The 18,507-nt window shown below is 42.0% G+C and overlaps 1 protein-coding gene across 4 annotated transcripts in view; it reads right to left on the reverse strand.

Annotated features, from left to right (window-relative positions):
- Nr6a1 (nuclear receptor subfamily 6 group A member 1) overlaps positions 1-14,737 on the reverse strand; it is a 165,418-nt gene extending 150,681 nt beyond the window's left edge. For 3 of the 4 annotated variants that reach the window (XM_048342469.1, XM_048342499.1, XM_048342479.1), the window contains exon 1: positions 14,421-14,706. In XM_048342469.1, coding sequence (XP_048198426.1) covers positions 14,421-14,520 — 100 coding nt within the window. In that variant the 5' untranslated portion in view covers positions 14,521-14,706. Of the gene's footprint in view, positions 1-14,420 lie in introns of all 4 variants that reach the window. The other variant, XM_048342460.1, reaches the window with a different exon arrangement.
- Between the last annotated feature and the right edge of the window lie 3,770 nt (positions 14,738-18,507).

An 18,507-nucleotide genomic window follows, 5' to 3' on the forward strand; every position in this document is an offset into this window, starting at 1 on the left:
TACAAGCTCATACACACACACACATATATACGTACACACAAACAAATATGTATGTTGGCATAAATTGAACTAGTGAACGTAAAATAATTCATACACTTATAGGAAGTAATCTTCGCTCCCCTCACCAAACAAAGCCCCAACTAAAGAAAACAGTATGGGCAGCACTGCTTTCACAATTAAACTATCCAAATATCTAGCGTTGAGAAACTTAGGCTATCGTGCTGCTACCAAAATTTTCAAGTTAATTCACATTCATGAACTTTAGAAGAAAATAATGTAAAATTAAACAAAAGATAAAAGAACAGTATAAACTATAAAAATCACAAAAATAAGGTTTAACGAAAATATAGAAGAAAAATGTTAATAAAGGTTTTTTGTAGGTAGGCTTGCAGGAACTTTTCATTTTTTACATTTTGGAAACCTTACATTTCCAAGTCTAAAAACAATAGATTCTTAAGAATCTCACACCTAAGGGCTCTGGGCAATTCAAGCAAAGAAGTTCAGAAATCAGAACCATTTAAAAGCTAAATAAAGATAGCACTAATTCTACCAAGCTCTTATTGATATGCAAGTACTTCCAACTGTGGTCCCCTGGATAGATAGGTCCCTTAGACAATGCTCTAACATTGCCTTCCAAATAAGGCATCCGAAACTGGCTATTCTCCAGCCAGGATTCTCAGGCAGACAAGAGAAACTAACTTTGGAGAGTAAGTTACAGTACTTCACATACATTACTCATTCATAACTGATGTTGTTAAAAGGATACACTGTATGAAAAGCAAACTTACCACGAAATATTCTGAAAAGGCTCACTACAACAGAAAACCTAATCTTCAAATGTTAAATGTCCTCATCCCACAGTAGTACTTGCCATTATGGCTTGCAATCAGTTAAATTCTAAATTCCAGCCAGCTCAACTATCCTTCACATTTATCTGTCAGCAAGAAGGGGAATATTTGGAATTGGGGAAGCAATTGTATTTTCCCACATTAGGTGATTGATTAAGCTCTCCCCTCTAAAAGGTTGATTGGGTTTCCTGGTGCCAGTAAAATGATTGATGAATATTTCAACTGCAGCTCCCCGGCTACCCTCCCCACACTGCCCCTCCCCCCATGCACTGCCACTCCTTTCTTGCTGGGTTCCCCTTTCACAGGCCAGCAGCATTTAAGGAAGTTTCCCTCTGTTCTGCTATTTTCTTTAATGAATGCATCTGTTTTCAAATGCAGGGCCTCTGAACCTAAGAAGATAGGAATCTTGGAAATGCTAAATAAGTTTTGAAGTTAAAAAAAACTCTTTACAAGAAATGAGGAAAAGCTCTGAAATTAACTGGAAGTTTGACTCAGTGAAGAATGAAGCCGTGTTTACAAAAGGGAAAGTGCTGGAGGAAGGGATTATAAATGTAAAGAAATCATGCCTAAAAAATGAAAACCGTTACTTTATTACACTACAAATCATAGCATTGGAACTTCAATTGTAAATAAAAAGTGGGTTCAAAAACAATGAAATTTGCATGTAAATTATGTGAGCCTCAAGATTCTAAAATGATGCTGTAAAATCAAAACAGGGAGACAAAGTATACAAATAGGATGACTGAACAGTTCTGAAGTCAAATCACCCCAGAGAATGTAGGCTTTGAGTTTCGGTAGCAGCTACTATTCTGTTTAGGCAGGACTTTCCTGAATTGCAACTTGTGGTTTTACCTATATTACCCAACATAAAGCTTGAAAATCCTTTGAGGTACTATCTAATTTATTTAGTCACTTCATTTTATATGTGGACCCACAGACATACACCTTTGAGACAGAGCTAGGATCAGAATAGGATCAGAACCTAGGCATGAACTACTTTCTAGGCCTCTCAAACCTATTCCTTTTAACATTTTCCTCACTCTTTGCTAGGAAATCATCTTCTATAATTTTATAAACTTTGGACAACTAGCTCTAATATTTCAAAGGGCCACATCAATCTCTTCAAGCTCTCTTTCATATAGCTCTGTGTGCAGAAATAAAAAAGGTACAAGGGACAAAGGCTACTACCTTTTCCTTAGCTGCATTCTCAAATGCACTCAAGCAAAAAGAGTTTATTGGCCATCTAATCTTAATGTGGTGTTATCTACTCCTTTTTCAAGTTGCAAGAAAAACCTTATTTCTCAACAGAAATCACATTCTTGTGTTCCAGCAGAGCCCATCAAACTTTACATTAAGCTTCCAGGTACTGTTTGATTTTAACACACTGCTGGCCCTAATTTTCTCAAGTAGTTGAAAATACTCATTTACATATACATATACATATATATGTGTGAACATATATGGATACAGATATGCCACTGAGTCACAAATCCAGCTTTTCTCCCTTATATTTGTATACTTTCCTGACTATCAGAGCAAAGGACTGATATAAGCAAGACTTCCAAATTCCTCTCTCATTCAACATTCATGAGACACCAGTTCTCTTGCTTAGGGTACAAAAACAACACATGGTATCCTTACTCCCCCCCTCCCCCCCTCCTGTCAACTTTTAGACTGACAAAGAATTGACTGATTTGTCAAAATTGCTTTTTAGTCAGTCACTTAGTAAAGCTAACATGAAAAAAATGAGTTAGTCAGAACTCTAAAAATGGATCTTTGTGATTGTCTCCTCTATAATTGAATTGAAACTTCTAAACGTTTATTTATTTGTTTCTTTGTTTATCTTTTTTTTTTTTTTTTCAGATCCTGGGGCTTGAACTCTGGGCCTGGGCTCTATCCCTAAGCTTCTTTTGCTCAAGGATTGCACTCTACCACTTGTCTCCCGGGCTTTCTTTCTGGCTGGCTTCAAGTAGTAATCTTCAGATCTTAGCCTCCTCAGTAGCTAGGATAACAATTTTTGTTTTGTTTTGTTTTTTTGCCAGTCCTGGGCCTTGAATTCAGGGTCTGAGCACTGTCCCTGGCTTCTTTTTGCTCAAAGCTGGCACTCTGCCACTTGAGACACTGTGCTACTTTACTTCTGGCTTTTTCTATATATGTGGTGCTGAGGAATCGAACCCAGGGCTTCATGTATACGAGGTGAGCCCTTTACCACTAGGCCATATTCCCAGCCCTAGGATAACAATTTTTAACTTTAAATGGCCTAAACTCTCAGATGTAGACATCTTTGGGGGTAAACACTATGACATTTTATAGACCTTGTACTGAATTCTAGTAATTTAACTTCACAAGTGTTAAAATATATAGGCAGAAAAGGATATTGAATCCAGGAAACAAATTATTAATGCCATTACTGTGGAACTGGAGGATTGGCTGAACCTTTATGGGACTCTATTTCATATCTGAATATAGGAATAACAGACTTCTTACCCCAAGGTTGTAAGGATAACCTGTAAGCTGCTTAACCATGTATGGTGACTCACACTTGTAAAGCCCAGGAAGATAGTGGTTCAGGATCAGCCCAGAAATTAGCTAACAAGACCCCATTTCAACAACAAAAAAGATGATGAACTGGGCACTGGTAGTTCTGGCCTGTAATTCTAGCCATTCAGGAGACTGAGATCTGAGGGTCTCCACTCAAAACCAGACCAGGCAAGAAAGTCCATGAGACTCTAACAGACTTTCATCTCCAATTAACCCCCACCCCACAAAAAAAGTGGAGCTTTGAGCAAAAACAACAACCAAAACAGCTTAGGGACAGCACTCAGGTCCTGAGTTCAAGCTCCAAGGCCAACCAAAAAAAGGGGGAGGGGGAGGTATAGTGATGCTCTCTAGCTACACTGGAGGCTTAAGTAGATCCAGACCATTGTCCAGCTCAGCCCAGACAAAAAACCCTAGAGGTGCTACTTGAAAAATAACTGAAGCAGTTTTAAGGGTTGGTTCAAATGACAGAGCCTCTGCTTAGTAAAGGCACAATCCTGCATTCAAATCCCAGTACATACACCTATGTAGGCAGCTTAGAATATTAGTACTACATAAATGTTAGCTGTTGTTATTAAGAATACTAAAATTCTGAGAACAAATGACAAAGTTACAGGTTTGTGATTGTTGTTCAACCACACTCCAAGTCTCCCTCCTCTCACACCACAGAACCAAAATCCTTCCCCCCAGGCTGCAACTACTACTAACACTTTCAAAAAACAAAGCCTCTAAATGGATGTCAGAGGGGGGTATCCCCCAGGTGGTTTATTATCCTGCTTTAAAGGGGGAAAAAAAAAAAAAAGCACCATCTTGGGAGGAAGGACTGCAAGGCTTGGAAGATTCATGACCAAAGTACAGTATGCATACACATCAGCCTCAGTTATCTCAGTTATCAGGCATAATTATGTGACTTAATTCAAAAATCAAGAATGCATTTAACATTTTCACCTGAAACATGAAAATCTAAGCATTACAATGAAAAGGGAAAGGCTGTATCTTCTTATAACTAAATTTCTTCAGTCCCTAAAGAGCATTAAAAAAATTCAAAAGATGCATTACAAAACCTCAAGAACATCAAGGTAATTACAGAGCTGTTAGGAAGGAGCCCCAAACCTCCCACCTATCTTTCATCATCCACCCAAGCGTTGCCTGACCCCCTTACTGTTATTCACACGGTTATGTGACATTTCTTAAGCCAGCAAATCCGCCCCCCCTTCCAGACATAGAGAGAGAGAGAGAGAGAGAGAGAGAGAGAGAGAGAGAAAGAGAGAATGAGCGTCCTGAGGAGTAAATCCCTAACTCTTTAACAACTCAGTAATTGACTTACACTAAAATGTTACTCACACTAGGAAAGGGTATTCTTACACCAGAAGAAGAGATTCTTCTATACAGACTTTATTACCACCTCAGTGAAAACCAGGTTGAAAGCAAACCAATCTACACAACCAAAATCACAACTTTAAAAAGAACCAGTGAAAGCCTGAAATGCCTAAGGAAAGCAAACAAGCAAGCCAATGTTGATGAAGGGTGTTTATTTTGTTTTTTTATTAATGGTTTGGGATTGTTTTTAACCATAAGTATTTCATTATTTCTATAGCAAGTGGTTATGTGGTTAGATTTAGTTCTATCAATTAGTGCCAGCCTATCCTTGGTGACAAAAACGGTCCTGTTGGAAATTGCTGCCAAAAGATAATTACAATCATTTAGCAGGTAAAAGGTTTATGAGAGATCAATGAGACTGAAATATAACACATTTCATCCAGTCAAAATCAAATAAAATGGGCTGGGAATATGGCTTAGTGGTAGAGTGCTTGCCTAGCATGCATGAAGTCCTGGGTTTGATTCCTCAGCACCACATAAACAAAAAAAGCCAGAAGTGATGCTATGGTTCAAGTAGTAGAGTTATCCTTGAGAAGAAAGAAGCCAGAGACAGGACTCAGGCCTTGAGTCCAAGCCCCAGGACTGATTGGCAGGCACGTGCACATACACATACATACACACACACACACACACCCCAAATAAAACTTGAAATAGCAGGTATTCATTTATGGGAAAGGGTAACTCCATGGGGGGGGGGGGGGAGATAAAACCCAAACTGGGTATAGTGTCACACAACTGTAATCGCTGAGAAAGAAGCATCCAAAGTTTGAGGCCAACCTGAGCAACATATAGGTAGGCTCTGTTTCAACTTAAGAGAAACTCAAATAACCAAATGCTAATACAATACCATCTGGTGAAGTCACTATTTTCTTAGACATTAAAACTGGGGTTCACTGAGATCACAGGTCTCCTCTATTTTGGTTGAAGTGCTATCATAACTCCTTTCACACTACTGAGAAGTAGTAAAGACTCCAAAGAGCTGGTATTTATGTGAATTTTTCAGTATTTACCATATTGGAAAATAAAACAAAATGTTAAAGTACTCAGTATTAGCTTAAAGGTAATAATAATCCATTGTTATAATAATTATATCCATTGTTACAATCCATGTTAAATATTAACAACTACATTTTCCAGTAAAAAATAAGTCTTGAGGTTTTTGTAATGCATCTTTTGAATATTTTACATTTTTGCTTATCTCTTCAATGTTCCAACTAATTGTGTAGCAACTACATTCTCCTGTTTCTCCAGTCAGTATGTTGTGATACATAAACATATATGCGTTGGGTTTTTTTTCCCCCCATACTAGGGTTTGCTTGGGTGGCTTGCTCAGTTGGTACTCTACCCCTCAAGTCATACCTCCAGCCCTGCTTTTTTGCAGGTTAATTGGGCTGCTTTTTGCTGGATTATCTTTTCTGGGTAAAAACACAGCCATAGGTGTTTGGGGGAAATAATACAGTGTGATAGGTATATATTCAAAATGATGCAATACCAAAAATCACAATTGTTTAATATCACCAACTATCCCCAAAAAGCCTTATTTAGCTGGGCATTGATGCCTCTCAGTCTGAAGGTAGCTCAGGCAGGAAAGTCTGTGTGATTCATATCTGTAACCAGCAAAACGCTGGCAGTGGAGGTGTGGCTCAAGTGGCAGAGTGCCAGCCTTGAGCAAAAAAAGTAAAGAAAGCATTGAGCAAAAAAAGTAAAGAAAGCTTTAAGCACTGGGAAGCTGTAAACCTCATAGAAGCATGTACAAGATTTCAAAAAATTATGTCACATGAAAGCTCAAATTTTAATCACTGGAAACAAATATTTGATAGTTTTCTTTAACAGGCTTACTGTTCATTTTTTAGGAGAAAAAAAATGATCTACCCAATACCGAGGGCTAAATAAACCATAGTATGTCCACTGCTCTTTCAAGTATGGTAGTGAACTAGTTAACTAGTTAGTTCAGCTAACAACATAATCACATAAGCATAAGATGTTAGTATCTGGTGAGTTAGTATGCATCAGATGAGCTTTCTGTTTTCCTATTTCATCACACAGAAGTCCAATAGCACTGTGCTCAATGGGTGAGATTTTATAAAACTACTCATTTTTTACTGCTTCTTCAAGGACTTTTCTTCCTGAATCATGTCTCCAGCACATTTTAGTGTGTGTGTGTGTGTGTGAGAGAGAGAGAGACAGACAGACAGACAAACCAACAGACCACAGTCTTGCTAAGTTTTTTCTCTCAAGACTGGCACTCTACCACTTAGCCCACACCTCCACTTCCAGTTTTTTTTATGATTAGCTGGAGATACAAGTCTCTGGCATTTGTCTGCCTGGGTTGGCTTCAAACCAGGATCCTCAGATTTCAGCCTCCTGAGTAGCTTGTAACTAGTACCCAGACCGTCAGTTATTTTTTTCAGTAAGTCTCCATTTTTGCCAGGACCAGGCTGAACTTCTATCCTTCTATTTACATTTACCTCATTATTAGGATGATAGACATGGCTACCAAGACCAGCTTTTGTTGTTGTTTTTGTTCAGACTGGATCTCTAGAACTTTTTTTCAAAATAAATAAATACTTAGAGGTCAAGAACACAATGCCTACCATTGTATCATTACTGTTTGATGAATTTACACTAAGATTCCAACAGTTTTTACCCACTATCGCTTTTGTGAATGTCAGTGCAACTATCACAGTGAAAAAGACTAATAACATCTTAATATTGTAATGAAGAATTTGACCTGAAGAACAGGTAGTGGTCTCAGAATCACCTAGAATTTCATAGACTACGTTGTGAAAAACACTGGTTTAGATAAAACACTAAATAGATATAAGAACTAAATGAGAAAAGATTAAATCTGAAACCATTTAGTAATGAATAATCAAGAAATGATAAATGAAAACCAGATGCTGCTAGCTCACACTTATAATCCTAGCTACTCAAGAGGCTGAGACCTAGAGCATTAAGATACAAAGCCAGCCAGGGAAGAAAAGTCTGTGAGATTACATCTCCAAAATAACTAGCAGAAAAACAGTACTGGAGATATGGCTCAAGTGATAAAGCATCAATCGAGCAAGCAACCTGGGAAAGCACAAGGCTCTGGGTACAAGCCCTGCTATCGGCCAAAAAAAAGTGAATGACAAAAATTTCAATCCAACTGACTACTCTATTACTTTTCAATTATGTCTTACTTATAAAGGAAACAAAAGTATATTTAAGACTACACAGCAGGGTCCTTTCTCTTGTGATAAAAGGACACATAAATTAATTACATAAATTGGAATAAACTGAGACTGACCCAGGGATAGACAAAAATAGTCAGTCACACTAGGGCTGGGAATATGGCCTAGTGGGTCTTCGACTCCTCAGCACCACATATGTAGAAAAAGGAGGAAGTGGCGCTGTGGCTCAAGTTGTAGAGTGCTAGACTTGAGAAAAAAAAAAAAAAAGCGCCAGGGACAGTGCTCAGGCCCTGAGTTCAAGCCCCACGACTGGCAAAAAAAAAGGTCAAACTAAGATTTTAATTCTTCTAAGGTGATACAGTTTTAGATTTGAAATAAGCACAAAAATTGAACAGGATTGTTTTTAAAGTGAAAACTAGAAGCCGGGAGCTGGTGGCACACACCTGTGACCCTAATTACCTAGAAAGCTGAGATCTAAATATCATGGTTGAAAGCCATCCATCCAGGCAGTAAAGTCTGAGATTCATATCTCCAATTAAGAACCAAAAGTCAGGAGTGGAGGTATAACTAAAGTGGTAGAATGCTGGCACCGAACAAACATAAACACACACACGCACACGCACGCACACACACACACCAAAAAAGACCTAGATATATATATTGAAGCTTGTTCCCTTCACTGAATCAGTCTATTCTTAATTTTAACATACATATTGAAATGTTTCCTTAATCTTTATCAGACTATGTCTCAAAGGAACATCACAGGTAAAATATGACAGTAGTTCAATGAATTACCTTATCCATTAAAAAATTCCTTATTCAATAAAAAAAAATGCAGACATTTTGGCACTTGGAAGAGGTGGAACCCACTCAAGACCTCTGAAATGCTTTAAAACATCTAAAATTCCATAATCCCATTTAAAAAGCTAAAAATAAGCTGAGAAGGCTACCTACCTGTTTCACAAGAGGAATTTTGTTGTACATTTCTTTTTTTTTTTGTATTTTCTTTTTTGGCACTGGGGATCAAACCCAAGACATTGCACTTGCTGAGCAAGTGACTTGCCACTGAGCTACATTCCAGCCCTTGCTGTACATTTCTTGCTCTCCAAATTATTCTCTTGAAGTTATTATTTTTAATATACTTAATTATGTTGCTTTCAACACAGTAATTGTTCAAGTATGTATCTGTTAGATACATTCCTTGCTAATATACCACAAGTATAGTTCCAATGTTCTATAGCTCGTTATTCTAACAGCTCCTATTATTATCATCAAATTCTTTTCTATAACATCTTTGACAATGAAAGTAAAGTCAATCAGCTAGTTTAAACCACCCACAAAGTGTATCTTCAAATCAAATGACCAGATTTATTTCCCCAAATAATTACATGCTGCTACCCAGGGAATTGGTTTTGGAAACATTACACCTGCCAGCTGACTTATCAACAGTGCCCATTGAATTGATACCAACTTAAAAGCAACAATCAGTTCAGAAAATAGAAAAACACACTATACTTCCATCTGTGGTTTATGCCTGATAATTTCTCTGGTGTAAACAAACTGAATCATGTAAGTCTGCTATTTGGTTTTAAATGAATTGCTCATTTGAAGATACTTTGTAAAGTTAATCCTTAAAACATCAGAAACCTAAGAATCTATAATTCTCAATGTGAGATTATTTAAAACTAAACTGCCTTGAATAAAGGTTTTCCCCTGCAAAGGTTATCTTTTGAAAATATTAAAACAAAACCAATAAGTGTATTTTTAAGCTCTCTACTTATATATAAATTTAGCCAGCTTGCTTCCATCAAGATAAAAGTTTGAGGGTTCAATTATTCCTATAAAGGCAAAAAATTCAAAAATGCAAAAAAATTCCAACATGCTCCAAGTAGGGTATTTCTGCAAAACCACTGTAGCTTTGAGATCAAAAGATTCATGCAGTTAGGGGTGGGGGAAAATGCAATTCAGTTCCCCCGGCAGGCAGCTGAGGAAATCCTGGTCCACAGAGTAAATCACTGTTAATTAGAATTACTGGGTACACTAGTAAAGTCTTATTTAAATATTTTTATCCAGCCACATTTTTTTTAAAGCTATTTTAGGGGAAGGTGTTCTACAAAGGCTACTATTTAGCAGTATGTCATCAGGTATAAAGAGCAAGGAAATACTTTTATTCTTTCAAATAGAGTTCTCTCTTACAGGGTTGTTTCTAAACAATGCAAAAAAGTAGGCTAAGCATCCCACATCAAATTCTTTTTCTAATTCTTCATTACTTACAATCTAAATGCACTAATATTTTTCATAAAGTCAGACTATATTGGAAAATATCAATAAACAGGAGACTGGGCATGATGCAGAGATTTTTGTCAGTTTTTTGAAGATTAAGTTCAGATGAATTTGACACTTAAGCTCTAAAAAGCTCACTATTCAGAATCGAGTAGGAAGGCCCTTCTTGCCAATTTTTAATCATTTTGTAGTTCTGAACTTTATCAATCAAACACATTTATAAGTCTTTAATAAACTGCCTTGAGCAGGAATTTTTTTTTAAGCTAGCCTTAAGAATACAAAAGCTGAGGGACTGGCAGAGAGTGAAGGAACAAAAGACACTGAAAAGAAATGTATTCATTACCTGACTCATATAATATGTAATATGCCTGTACATCACCTCTGTAGTAACAATAAAGTAAATTTACTTTTTTGACATCTGTTTATCTGTCGGTTCCGAACTTTGATTTTTTTTTTTACTCTGACATACAGATGATTTACTCACAAAGTAAGGCATTTTCATTATCCTACTTTAAAAAAACAGATGTTTACCAACTGCCCTAAAATCAGGTATCATAATCTAAAGTCTATTTTCACCTGTACCCCATATGTCCCCAGGGGAGGGGGAGAATATTTGTAATGGCTTATATCCCTTTTTTGCTTTATATATTAATACAATATTGAAATCCATGATGTGGGTATAGTTTTGAAAATCTGCCAGCAGTTTAATTTTTTTTTGTTAGTTTACCTTCTAATTCCTTTTCATGTGATAACACAGGCACAGGCATATACCTTTATGCCACAGAATTCAGAATTCAGATGAATTATGAAATTCAGGAGCATGTCATGATCATATTCTGATAATATGAACCAGAAATGCTCAGAATTGGCAAACTGGACATCACATATTGGAAATGTAGCTATCTTCCACCTCAGCTGCTCAAAATTACCAGTGAATGGATCTGTTCATTTTGGGCCTTTCAGTAATCGCTGGAGATTAAAGAAACTCCTAAAGAAAACCCTTGTGTTGTATGTATATTTAAGTACTAGACTATGTTTTAAAAAATGAAAACAAAAGTAGAAAATTCTAGGTTAATGCAGAACTAATTTTTAAAGTCAAAGAACTGACAAGTTAACTTGTCATGGGAAATATCTGCTTATTTTCAGGAACACTTTGTGTTACAGTCATAGCAGGAAAATGACATATTACTTGGTGGACTCACTTTCACTAATGTGTAATTACATGAAATATGCTTCAAGTTACTTATAATGACTTATAACTATTTTGCTTTAAATATTTAAAAGTCTACTCCTTTACTCTCTTAAAATAAAAAGAACAAACCCAATACTCAGCATATGCTTCCTCAAATCATTCATCTTCCTTTTGAACTCCCAAAAGGGAGCAATTCTCTATCAGGACTAAATGAGTTTGTGTTTGTTATGAAAACCTGCAAGCAACAAGAAAGAGCACAGTCAGCACAGGGAATTCCTGGAAGGGTGATAGTGCACCAAAAAGGCTAACAACTCTGTTCTGATGGAATCATAAAAAACATTTAAAGGACTGTAAATTCAGCATCAATGGCGTTTCCGGCAGGAAACATTTCTAAAATTCCACCTCCAGTTTCTTCATGACACAGACCAAAGACCTTCTATCTAGATAACATCTCTTTTAAGTACTTTATGCAAAATGGAAATTTGTGGCTGAATGAAAAGTTAGGGTTTTGTTTTGTTTTCCTTGTCAGAAATTAAGCAATTTCATTATCTCTGGAGAAATATACTAGGAGGCGAAAAGAAAAAAATGCATTCATTATTCAAAAAGCAATTTTTATTTTGGTAGTTCCATGAGTGGCACTCCTAAGTACTAAAAAAAAAAAGAAAAAAGAAAAAAACTGTAAAATACTACACAATGCTATTTATATTAAAAAGTAAAATATCCCACAACAATTAATATGCATTCTTTTAAGCCTATTAAACTGCCAAACTATATGTATGGCTAATTTGGACTAATGTAAAATACTAAAGATATGTGTTAGCCTAAACGGATTCCTTTAAGTGGCTCAGACCAGTAGCCATGAGACTATGAAAGAGAAATCAGATTAAGAGTTAAAATTGCCATTGAGTTCTTGAAAATGTACTAATGAATAATTAATAAAAATGCATTTTTCTTTGACTTCCTTTACAACAATATTCTCAAGAACTGAAAGTGGTACCTTCAGTAAAATCTGTCATCTACATTATAAGCATAGGTGGGTACGGGACGTGCTCACACATAAGGCATTATGGAATACCCAATAGATGCGTTGTAAAATAGGCTAGGTTATGTTTTTTAAAAAAGAATCAACATGATACACTTAAGATTGCTATCTACAACCTTCACAAAACGAAATCACACTAAGCAGCTTTAAAAGTTAAAAAGCATTAAAGAAATCCTTTGTTCCTATGCTATATATCTCCTCCTATCCTATCTGAATTCCTGCTTTCTCCTTTGTGACAGGGAATTTTATTAAGTTCAAACATTCTCACACATTCTCAGAAGGCACCTCAACGGGATGGCTAGACACCACACATCATACACATCTTTAAAAAAAAAGAACAAGAGCTTTGAAAACCTCACTATTTGAGAAACATCAAACTAAATTAACCAGGCTCCCTTCTAATCACTTTCCCTGAACTGGTTTAAAACAAAACAGATCTATTTAGTTCACAACAAAAGTTCATAAACTTATGAAGGCGCAGATTCACCCTAGATTTCTTTCCTCCCCGTACTGAACGCCTGCGTGGCCTGTTTCCAGGTTACTTTCCTCACACCTGCCAGGTTACTGTCCTGATTCAGAAACTTCTCGCCAAAGCAATTAATTTTTAGTGCCTCCTAACTGTCCCGGGTGTTTTCATTCAATTTGAAATCTGTTACTTGTTAGTCACTGTTGGGTCCTGGATCTTTCTGAGAATTGCGAGTTTATGGCGCAGAGAGGAGGCGGCGCGGATCGCAGAGAGCCTGCCCTTTATTCGGAAATGAGACGTGAAAGGTGGAAGGCAGGGCAAATAAATAAATAAATCGGGTTTGCCGCGGGAGCGTTTGCCGGCGGGTCCGAGCACCCTTTGTAAAGCAGGCCTCCCGGAGCTATCGCCTGCGCTAATTGCTCCGGGGCGCTTTCCAAGTTCAAAAGTTCACCTTTTACGACCTCACAAAAGCTCCTTGCGCGTTACCAATAAAAACATTCCGCAGCAAACACCGAGAGGGAAAATATCAAACAGAAACAAATAAAACACGCCGCGGGGAGGGGGAAAGAGAGCTAGGGCGAGCGCGCCCGAGGGAACCTGAGGACCTGGCCGGGGCAAGAGATGGGGTGAGGGAGGGAGAGGGGGGTGGGAAACGACCAGGAAAGGCTCGGCCAGGTGAGGAATTCCCAACGCCTGGGGTCCTAGATATGGACAGGAAGGAAGCGGACGAGGCTGGACAAGTGCGGACCGGGACGAGCCGGCAGAAGCCGGGAAGGGGCAGGTGTCCCGAGCCCGGGGTGAGGCTCGGGAGACCTGAGCCAGCAAAAAGTCGCCTAGCTGGGCCGGTCAGAGCAGGGGGTGGAAGCAGGCAGAAGGGCGCGGGGATCGGGAAAGTGAGGCGCGGAGGAGGGGTGGGGGTGGGCAGGGCCACCAAGGGGTCCGAAAAAGGGACAGCACGGGGAGCGGGCGGGTGGGGGCAATTCGCAGAACGAGGGAAGGCCGGGATTGGAGATTTTAAAAAAAAAAAATCTAAAAGGTGAGGGGTACCGGGGTGTGGCGTCGGGTCCGCAGGCGAAGGAGGACTCGCGCGGGGGACCCCGGGATGGAGGGAGCAGGGCAGGCGGGCTAGGGACCCCTGCTCTGCCCCGCCGCGTGGGTGGGGGTGGAACCGCGTCGAGGGGCGCGGGGGGTGGGGGAGAGGAGTCCACTGGGGGTGAGGGCTCTGGGGGCTGCGGGGACGGGCGGGGGAGGGAAGGCCTCCGCCGAGGGGACCGGAGGGAGGGGGAGGTGAAGCCGAGGGAACCGGGCGGAGGGAGGGGGAGCCCGCCTCGAGAGCGCCCCGCGAGGAGAGGGGGCGTCCGCGGGCGCGGGGCGAAGTCCGCGCTGCGGCTTCCCAGGACGAGAGCGGGCAGAGGGGAGGGGGAACCGCAGGTGGGGGGGGGGGTTGGACAGGAGGCCGGTGTTCGCCGGGCCCGGGCTCCTCGGGCCCCTCACCCACCATTGCGTGGCGGCGGAGGGAGCGCGGCGGACGGCTCCAGGAACCCCGTCGAGCCCCCGCCGCCTCCCCCTCCGCTAGGCGGCCGTTCGTCCCGCTCCATGCGCCGGTTCTCAGGGCCCGCACCGAGTTCGCTGCTCCGCCATGACCGGCGCCCTCGTCGTCGTCCACCGGGGGGGAGGGGGCTGTCAGGGGCCGGCGGGCTTCCCGGCCACGGCGCGCTCTGGGGCCCCGAGCCGCCGGGCTCCGCGCCCCTCCGCGCCGCGCCCCCTCAGCACTGGCCAGCTCCCTCCCCTGACGTCACGCGCCGCCGCCGCGCAAGGGCCTGCAATGCACTCTGGGAATTGGAGTCCTGTAGACGAGGCCGGCCTCGCAGGACTGTACCACCTGCAGGGGGTAACGGGAAGGAGGCGGAAGCCCTGAGCCGAACAAAACAGAGGCCTGTCAATACCAGGAACCCTGATAAGACTTTTGGTAACTTCTTGACAAAAGGTTACTTCAGATTCTTCTCTTTATTGTGGCCTACCGAAGTCAGAGTGCCCTACTACCCCTTTCTCCTCCCCCGTGCCCACCGTGAGACCGTACTAGGAGGAGGGTCGAGGTGGAGCGGGGTGAGCACGTGCATCCAGGCCCGGCCCTGTGGGCGGGACGTAGGAGGCGGGGTCTCTAGGTATTCACCCGGGCCCTGCTCCCCGGCCGCGGGACAAATTGGACCGGAGATTAAAGGAACGGAGTTTAACTGGAGGTGACTGCGTTCGTATGCAAATGGATCTATACAACTCTGCTTTCCGGGGAAGTGTTTAAAGCCTTTTACCTCCGGGTGGGCGGGAAAGACATTCTCTTCCTCCTCTTTCATTTTCTCCCTGCCCATAGAACAGATGGACAAACTAAGATCCATCCGGCCCGTTGGTGCTATCAAAGGAAGCTTCAGTCTTTTAACTCCTGGTGTCCTGAAGCCCTCTGTTTTTAAAAGTGGTCCCTGATTTGGCCTGTCCCCACCACCACCACCACACCCACATACATCTCTGTACACTTTCCCTATGTGTGAGATGGGATTCGATTAGGGACCGAGCCTAGGTGAGAGCTTTTTTTTGTTTTTTGTTTTTTTCCCAACCCTCCTGCAACCTACCCGACCCGCCTCAGTTTCCCATGTTTTCGGGAGGAGGAGGAAAATCCTAAGATTTTTTTTTTTTTCCTCCACTGCTCCGGGCGGAGTCCGGAGACCACGCGTGGCCACCAGGTGGCGCGCGGCCTCTGGACCTGCTGGGCTGTGTGGGTCAGCAGGGAGCCCCCACCTCGACCCTGGGAAAGAACCTTCCAGGCTGAGCCCTACCTGGCCTGCTGGAAGACAAAGAACAAAAGCGCTGGTGCTTCGCCCGGCCCTCCTCTGCCGGACTTTGTGGAAGCTTCCTCACGGGCCGCTTATTCCCTCCTCTATCTCGAATGCGCCCCGTCGATTCTTTTGCTTTTCCGTGAGATTCCCTTAACCCAACTTTTAAATCTTCCGTCCTGTGACATGGTCACCCATTCCCGCCCACATGGCTCGCCATATATCCCTTCTTCCCTCGCCTGCCACGTTCATCCTGACTCCGTGCCAGTGGCTGTTCTAAAAGATTTATTTACTTTAATGCTGGGTTGTTTTAAACTTCACACCCCGCTCGACGAGGTGACCCCAATAGTGTCCTCACCACACACGGATGAAATCACCCAGGAGTGATGGGTGATTTCATCTCTTCAGTCAGAAACGCTCCTTCCTAGTTCCTGTACAATGCCACCTTCGTTAATGCCTCCCACTCAGGAACAGCTGGGTCCCCTCTGTTCCCACAGCCGTATTGAGCTGGACTGTAAAAAAAAAAACAAAAAACAATGATCTCTCTCAGCGGTTGCTTCTTCAGAGATGGGGTCTATAGGAGAGATCCCAACCCTCCCCCCACTTTCTGAGCTCCCCAGGGGCAGGGAGCTGGTCAGGGGCGGGGCGGGCCGCTGTAACAACAGAAGGGGAGCCCTTAGCACTGGCAGTGGGAGATGGATCCTCTGAGTCATTTCCTCCTGGTTCTGGGTTCTACAATGTCAGGCACGTTTGACCTTCCTAGGGTGGGAACTTTTCTCATCACAGGCCTCAGGAGGTAGCTACGTGGTGCTAGGGACTAAATAACCCTGCAGACACCCGTGGTCCTGGTGTTTGAGTGGTGAATGAAGATTGTAAATCAACCCAAAGATGGCAGAGGAATCCGGCTTAACACTCAGCTTCTGCAAATAACGCCTTCCTAGACTTCAACTCTGTGTCTTCTCCTCCTCCCCAAAGCCTGCCCTGACTACTCAAATATCCTCACTGACCTGTGATTTGGTATATTTACTTCTGAGCCTCAGTGTCCTGATTTCTAAAGGGGTAGGGATACAAATAGTAGTGACTACTTCATAGGAATATTAGATGATACATGTAAGCAATTAGTATAAGATCTGACTTAGCAAATTAAACCTGCTACTGCTGTTGGTCTGAGTGGTCCAAGGTCCCAGATACCTGTCTTCTGAAACTGCTTCCAAAAAGACAGTCAAGTACTGAGAGTCACAGCACTGAGAAAGGCAGAATGCATGTGTCCTCAGACTCCACACACTGTCCTCAGAATGTGGGGTCCTTTGAAAGGCACTTTGAATCTAGCACCTACGAGGGCTACTTCCTCTAATTTCTCCTCACAATCCTGAGAATCCAATACTTCCCCCCAGTTTACAAATGAGGACACAGGCTCAGAAAGACAGAGTAAAAGTGTGTGGTTATAATCCCAGCACTTGGGAAGCTGAGACAGAGGATCTCGAGTTCAAGACCAACCTGGAGCAAGACCCTGTCTATAAATAAATAAAGCTAAAATAAGATGGAAAAAAATTGTTGTTTTTTTTTTTTGTCAGTCCTGGGGCTTGAACTCAAGGCCTGAGCACTGTCCCTGGCTTCTTTTTGCTCAAGGCTATCACTCTACCACTTGAGCCACCGCACCACTTCTGGCTTTTTCTGTATATGTGGTGCTGAGGAATCGAACCCAGGGCTTCATGTATATAGGCGAGCACTTTACCACTAGGCCATATTCCTAGCCCGAAAAAAAAAAACATTTAACGAAGCTGAGATCTGAGGATCATGGTTCAAAGCCAGTCCAGGCAGGAAAGTCTGTGAGACTCTTATCTCCAATTAACCACCAAAAAAACTGGAAGTGGTGCCATGGCTCAAAGTGGTACAGCACTAGCCTTGAGCTGAAGAGCTCAGGGACAGTGCCCAGGCCCTGAGTTCAAGCCCCATGACTGACAGAAAAAAAAAAAAAGGAAAGAAAAACCCTAAGCACTTGCAGTACTCAAAACACAAGAACTGGAAAGGAAAATATCTAAGAATAAGTAAAGGAAGCCAGGCACTGATGGCTCATGACTATAATCCTAGATACTCAGGAGGCTGAGATCTGAGAACCACAGTTCACAGCCAGCCAGAGCAGTAAAGTCCATGAGACTCTGATCTCCAATTCACCAGAAAAATCAACAACAAAACCCCAAAACAAGTGGAGCTGTGGCTTAAGTGATAGAGCACTAGCCTTGAGCACAAATCCCAGGCCCTGAGTTCAAGCCCCAGTACACACACACACACACACACACACACACACACACACAGAGACAGAGTGAAGGGGAGTGGTCTTGAGGCCAGAGGCAGATAAATAACCAAGACAAAACTGGGCTAGAACTAATAACAGGATAATGAGTCTCATCATGAGAGCCTTGCCCTATCATGGAGGAATACTTATCTAATAATCACACAAATCATCTCACAAAAACCCACGACAGCTGACCATACTGATAGACATTGGATGCTGTGGGACTATGTGACAGTTGGTCCATGGTGACTGAGAGAACACAGTAACCAGCAGGGGGCAGAGTTACCTTGGTGACTGCAGCCTTCCCCTTCCCCGGGGAGCTCCTACAGCCCAGTCCCAAGCAGGCTGCAGAGCAGAACAGGCTGGGGAAGGGAATCCTACCTGGTTACATTGAGAAGTACACTTTGTCTATAATTGGACAGAAAATATATTGCAAATCCACAGGTGCGAGGCAAGTATTCCAT

The sequence above is a fragment of the Perognathus longimembris genome, chromosome 1, assembly GCF_023159225.1.
Source record: "Perognathus longimembris pacificus isolate PPM17 chromosome 1, ASM2315922v1, whole genome shotgun sequence".
In the NCBI taxonomy this organism is placed as follows: domain Eukaryota; kingdom Metazoa; phylum Chordata; class Mammalia; order Rodentia; family Heteromyidae; genus Perognathus; species Perognathus longimembris.